Genomic DNA, 5,804 nt, shown 5'->3' with positions numbered 1-5,804 from the left:
TCTTTTTCCTTTTGCAGATTTTGTAAATTTCCTTTGTTCTAGTAGTAATATTGCTCTAACCATTGCTGACAAATACACCTGCCGTTGTGTGTGTGTCCAGATGTTCATTCCTGTCAGCTTATTTATTAATCCCTAAAGTAAAGAACTAAATATATGATTGCACAAGTGATTAATCGCACCATAAAGTGTAATTGTGCTGCGTGGGTTGCCTTAATTGTCACTAGTAACTGATAGCAATGGCGGATACCTGTGCTTGAGCTTACTGCAGTTTGATAAAGTCATCACCTTTTACTCCCTCCGTTCCTAAATGTAAGTCTTTGTAGAGATTCCATTGTAAACCGCATACGGATGTATATAGATGCATTTTAAGTTTAGATTCATTCATTTTGCTCCGTATGTAGTCCATCTAGTGCAATCTCTACAAAGACTTATATTTAGGAACGGAGGGAGTAGTTTGTTGCCTGCTCAGTCTTGTACATTTCCACATCCTTTTCATTTAGTTTTAGTTCCTCCTAGCTACTGGGTTGTCAATCGTTTCTAACTACTTTGCACCTTCTGAAACATAAACTTATATTCAAGGTGACATTCAGAAGCATTCAAGATGGTGAATTTCACACAAGTGGAGCTCCGAGAAATGATGGGCAAGAAAAATAACATTCGTAATGTGTCTCTTATTGCCCATCTGAGCCATGGTATGTGCTAGCATACTCAAGTTTTCTTCACATGCAAATATTTTTCCCGGTGTTCTATAGCTTGTGTTGATTTCTTATTCTGCATTACTGGGTACAACTGTAGAGGTATGAGCAGTCTATTGTGCTATTTAGTGCCATCAGGTTATGTATGTCTGTCAAGCCATTCTGTTAACTCCTTGTTTTTCCCCCCTCTTTTTTATATGGTTATTATCCCTGTAATTTCCCAAGATATATATGCTGTCTTTTCGATTGTGGTCTCTTATCGTGCAATTCTGATGCTGTGTTTCCAGTTCAATAGTAAATGAATTTTATTTAATCATCGCAGGCAAGTCTACCCTTACAGAATCTCTTGTGGCAGCTGCTGGGATGATTAGACATGAAGGTGATGTTGAAGTTCCCATGGCTGACACTCATGCGGATGTAGCACAGCCTGCGATGTCCATCAGATCTGCTGGCACTTCTCTTTTGTATGAGATGAACAATGAATCGTTCAAGTCTTACAAAGGTGAAAGAGATGGCGACCAATACCTGGTCAACCTTATTGATTCGCCTGGGCACACCGATTTTTCTTCAGAAGTCACAACTGCTCTCCGTGTTACTGATGGTGCTTTGTTGGTAATTGATGCAATCGAGGGTGTCTGTATGCAAACTGAAGCTGTTCTCTGCCAGGCCCTTAATGAGATGGTTAGACCTATTCTTTGTGTCAACAAGATGGACAAGTTATTCCCTGACCTCCAAGTTGAAAGTGCAAACCCTGAATCTGTAGGGCACAAGTTATTTTCTGGGCTCCAAGATGAAGGTGCAAAACCTGAATCTATGGGTGAGCGAGCCTACAAGATTCTGTCAAATGTCGTTGAAAATTCCAATGAAATTATGAAAGCACATGGTGCTGAGCGCCTTGGTGATGTCCAAGTCTACCCTGAGACCTCCTCTGTTGCCTTTGCTTCTGGTTTACATGGTTGGGCATTTACCATCGCTAGCTTTGCTAAGAAGTATGCCTTAAAATGTGGAGTCGATGAAACCAAATTTGCAAAGAGGCTTTGGGGTGATAATTTTTATGACTCTGCCAAAAAAAAATGGACCAGGAAGAACAGTGGCTCCGACAATTGTATTAGAGGCTTCGTACGGTTCTGCTATAATCCAATCGACACAGTTCTCATGGCCTGCATGAATGACAATAAGGGTGAATTGTGGGATCTTTGCCAGAAGCTTGAGGTGAGCTTGAGGGATGATGAGAAGGACCTAACAGGCATGGCTCTTGTGAAGTGTGTCATGCAAACTTGGCTCCCAGCCAGTACTGCTCTGCTTGAGATGATGATCTGCCACCTCCCCTCTCCGTTAGAAGCACAGAAATATCGTGTGGAGAACCTGTATGAGGGTCCCCTTGATGATAAATACGCAGAAGCTATTAAAAAGTGTGATCCTGAAGGTCCTCTTATGCTGTACGTTTCCAAGATGGTCCCAGCATCTGATGTGGGCAGATTTTTCGCGTTTGGTCGTGTCTTCTCCGGAAGGATTGCAGCTGGCATGAAGGTCCGGGTCATGGGGCCTTCCTATGTCCCCGGCATGGAAACTGATTTGCACGTGGAGTCTGTCCAGCGTACCATTATATGGATGGGAAAGAAGCAATGTGACGTTCCGGATGTTCCTTGCGGTAACACTGTTGGTTTGATTGGTCTGGATGCATGCATAACAAAGAGTGCTACCCTGACAAGCGAGAAGGAGGTTGTTGCACGCCCAATCAGAGCGATGAAGCTCTCTGTATGCCCTCTGATGTTTGTTACAATTAACTGCAAGGTTCCGTCTGAGTCTCCCAAACTTGTACAAGGTTTGAAGCGTCTGGCGATGTCTGATCCCGTGGTTCTGTGGAGCAAGGTAGAGCCTGGTACTTACACAGTTGCTGGAGTGGGAGAACTTCATCTGGAAATTTGCTTGAAGGATCTACAGGAAGAGTTTATGGATGGTGTTGAAGTTGTTTCCAGTCCGCCTGTTGTTTCCTTCCGTGAGACTATCTGCAAGTCCTGTGATCCTGTGGAGAGGATGTCCAGAAACAAACAAATCCAATGCAGCTTGTCTGTGGTAGCCCGCCCCTTGGATGAAAACCTAGTCGAGGCTATTGAAGATGGTCGCTTGGGTCCACGTACTGACCATGCGGTACGATCTGAGATCCTTGCTAAGCATGGTTGGGATAAGGATCTCGGTGATAACATTTGGTGCTTTGGTCCTGATGCTGTTGGCCCGAATGTGATTGTTAATAGGTGCAATAATATAATACAGAATCTAGAGTTAGCGAAGAAAGTTATCGTGGCTGGCTTCGAGATGGTGGGAAAAGAAGGCGCATTGGCAAAAGAAAAGTTGCATGGCATATGCTTTGAGGTTCATAATGTTAATATACATGCTGATGAAGCTTTGAAAGGTACAACTGCTCAGCTCAATAAAATGGTTAGGACAGCACTTATTGAGTCTCAGCTCGCCGCCAAACCAAGGCTTCTCGAACCCACCTACATTGTGGCGATCCAGTGCCCTAAGAGTGCCCTCAGCACTATCTACGGAATTCTCCACCAGAGGAATGGTTCTGTGTATGAGGAGTTTGTGAGAGAAGGCACGATGCTACACATCCTGAAGGCTTACGTTCCAGTTTATGATTCCTTTGGCCTCTCCAAGGCAATCAGTGCTGCAACATCTGAGCTGGTCACCCCGCAGTGTATTTTTGGATATTGGAGCGACATGTGCTCTGATCCTTTCCAGGCAAATGCGCCAGCCGGGCAAATGGTCTTGGATATCCGCAAGAGGAAGAAGATGGGCAGGCCCTCTTTCCAGAAGTAGCTCCAGCTTTCCTTGCTTCAGTGTATGTTGTTGTTATCTGACATCTTCCGAGGTATATTATCTACTAATTGATGTTCAATTACTTAATATTGCTCCTGGATATGGTATTAATACTTTTGATATGATACTTGTGGTTCTTTGATGCCGTAAGTATGCTGAGGTTTAGCAACATGCTGAAATTTGTATCTTCAGGTCAAGCAGGCACAATTTTCTTGTAGATATGCCTGCCTAGCTTATATTTTGTGCTGCAAGTAAACACATAATCCTAGTTAGATATGTCGCAGAATTTGTTTGGGAGACATATCTCCTGATTTGGTGGTGACTTCAAGGGATTTTGCAGGTTTCTTATGCAAATCAGGGGAATCAATAGCCAGATCTGGGGATTTTTTTTTCTCTTGTTTGGACTTCATACTCTGTTAGGAACTTTGATTGTTTTTGTTGCACCGAACCAAATAGAGAAATGCATAGTTTTGTCCTGATTTAGCTTCAGATAATGTCAGAAAAGCAAATTGGTCTTGTTCTACCGCAGATGTTCCATTTATCATGATTAGATCGCACATGTTTTCAAATTGTCATGTTCCTTTGGACATTTGAGTGATGAAACGATGTTGATGCCACAATGCTCGCATGCCTTGCGTTTTCCCCGCCCAAGCATGCAATCCCTTGAGATAAAGCATGACTGATAGTTCCAGTCACAGACGTGCACTAGCAAACTGTTTAGTGCTACTGCTCGAATCCAACTTTGCTGGTAGAACAAGGCAGCTCGGTTGATTAGTGAGGCCGGCAGCCGTCTGTTGTTCATCTAGTACTGGGGGTGATTGTGAAAAATAGCTTGCTGTTGTTCATCTAGTACTAGAGGTGATTGTGAAAAGCAGTGTCCATTCTGTTGTGCTGGCAGGACCATAATAACATCGCTGCCAGAATGTCCAGGGATATTCGGTTATTCACTGTGGTATATGTATATATTTGTGTCCGTGCACCCTTTCTTCACTGCTGCTCTCACTGCAGTTATGTTTTGTGGTGCATTGCAGCTCATCTATAGTACTCCATGTGATATGATGCCGTGTCTGATTCGGATTCGATGGTTTCCCCCTTTGCAGTGCGCTCTTCTCATTGCTAGTATGCAGTGCCGGGGTTCGCTTCACTTGATCGGTCGTCAACGACATCTATCACCCCTGAAGGGAAGGGAGGGGCTGCTGCTCCCCACAGCTAGGAATGTCTAATGGAACTGACTTTCACACTGAGCTGAACTGTTTAGCGTCAGTCGTCGCCCGCCGCATGTGTTAAGAAGGAACTTAATTGGTGTCAATGTACCTGATGTCGCCTCTTTGCTCAGCAAGTGCTGGCTGTAGAGGATTTTGCTGCTCTACATCTCCTTCCCGATCGAGTGCCCTAGTTTTTGCTGAATGCTACTACATGCCATGTGTACTGATCTTTGTGGATGGGCTCCGTTGCTCTGCAAGTGCTAGCTGTAGAGGATCTTGCATGCTACCCTACTTTTTGCTGAATGCTTGGTTCCGATTTTGGCCAGTCATGCCATGTACTCCCGCCGTTTCCGATTTACTCGTCGTGGTTTTAGTTTAAATTTGAACTAAAACCACGACGAGTAAATCGGAGGGAGTAGTAGTAGAATTGATATCAGTGGATGGAGTCTGTCTGTAGTGTCTACTCTTCCTTCGATCGCGGGTAACATCCACCCACGGTCCAACCTCCTTCAAGATGCATGCTTATACCTCCTACGTGTCCCCTGTTTTTTTCCCATTCTAGTTGTTTTGCCGCACCTTCACAAAATTTGGGAAAACCTTTTCTTTTCATCAAGTTTTGATTGCTCACCATGCTATGACACATGGTAAACGGGAGAGAACTTATACTAAAATGTTTGACTGCAGTCCACAGATATTTGAATAGTTGTTGTTTGTTTTCATAAAATTTAGGTCACAGATATTCAAATGATTTCAAGCAGAATTCATGAGATTTTATTTAAATACATTTTTAGAGAGAAGAAAAACGCCCTCCAAAAAAAAGAACCTAGCTTTTATAAAAGCCCGATATGTCTACCCAGTCAGGCTGCAGGTGGGAGTGGGCTGTGGTGGGACTCATCTTCCCATCCCACTTAAAAGTGTTTAGTGGGCACCCGTGGAACACAGTGAAAATTAAGTGGGCTATCCCAGTTAATCCACCGGGAACCCACTAGACCCACTTCTTCGAGCTCCCGGTTAGTTTCCTAAGACGAAGAACAACAGAGAAGATTCAGATTCGCACATGCACAATCCCTATCAGTTGCAC

The 5,804-nt window shown here is 43.8% G+C and overlaps 1 protein-coding gene across 1 annotated transcript in view; it reads left to right on the top strand.

The window, feature by feature from the left end:
- The window catches only part of LOC123104672 (elongation factor 2), a 5,629-nt gene extending 603 nt beyond the window's left edge, over positions 1-5,026 (top strand). Inside the window, exons 2-4 of the mRNA XM_044526557.1 lie at positions 580-692; positions 1,018-3,570; positions 4,619-5,026. Coding sequence (XP_044382492.1) covers positions 602-692; positions 1,018-3,518 — 2,592 coding nt within the window. The 5' untranslated portion in view covers positions 580-601 and the 3' untranslated portion in view covers positions 3,519-3,570; positions 4,619-5,026. The remainder of the gene's footprint in view (positions 1-579; positions 693-1,017; positions 3,571-4,618) is intronic.
- The last annotated feature ends 778 nt before the right edge of the window (positions 5,027-5,804 follow it).

The sequence above is a fragment of the Triticum aestivum genome, chromosome 1B, assembly GCF_018294505.1.
Source record: "Triticum aestivum cultivar Chinese Spring chromosome 1B, IWGSC CS RefSeq v2.1, whole genome shotgun sequence".
Classification (NCBI taxonomy): Eukaryota; Viridiplantae; Streptophyta; class Magnoliopsida; order Poales; family Poaceae; genus Triticum; species Triticum aestivum.
This window is presented reverse-complemented; position numbering and strand designations above follow the sequence as displayed.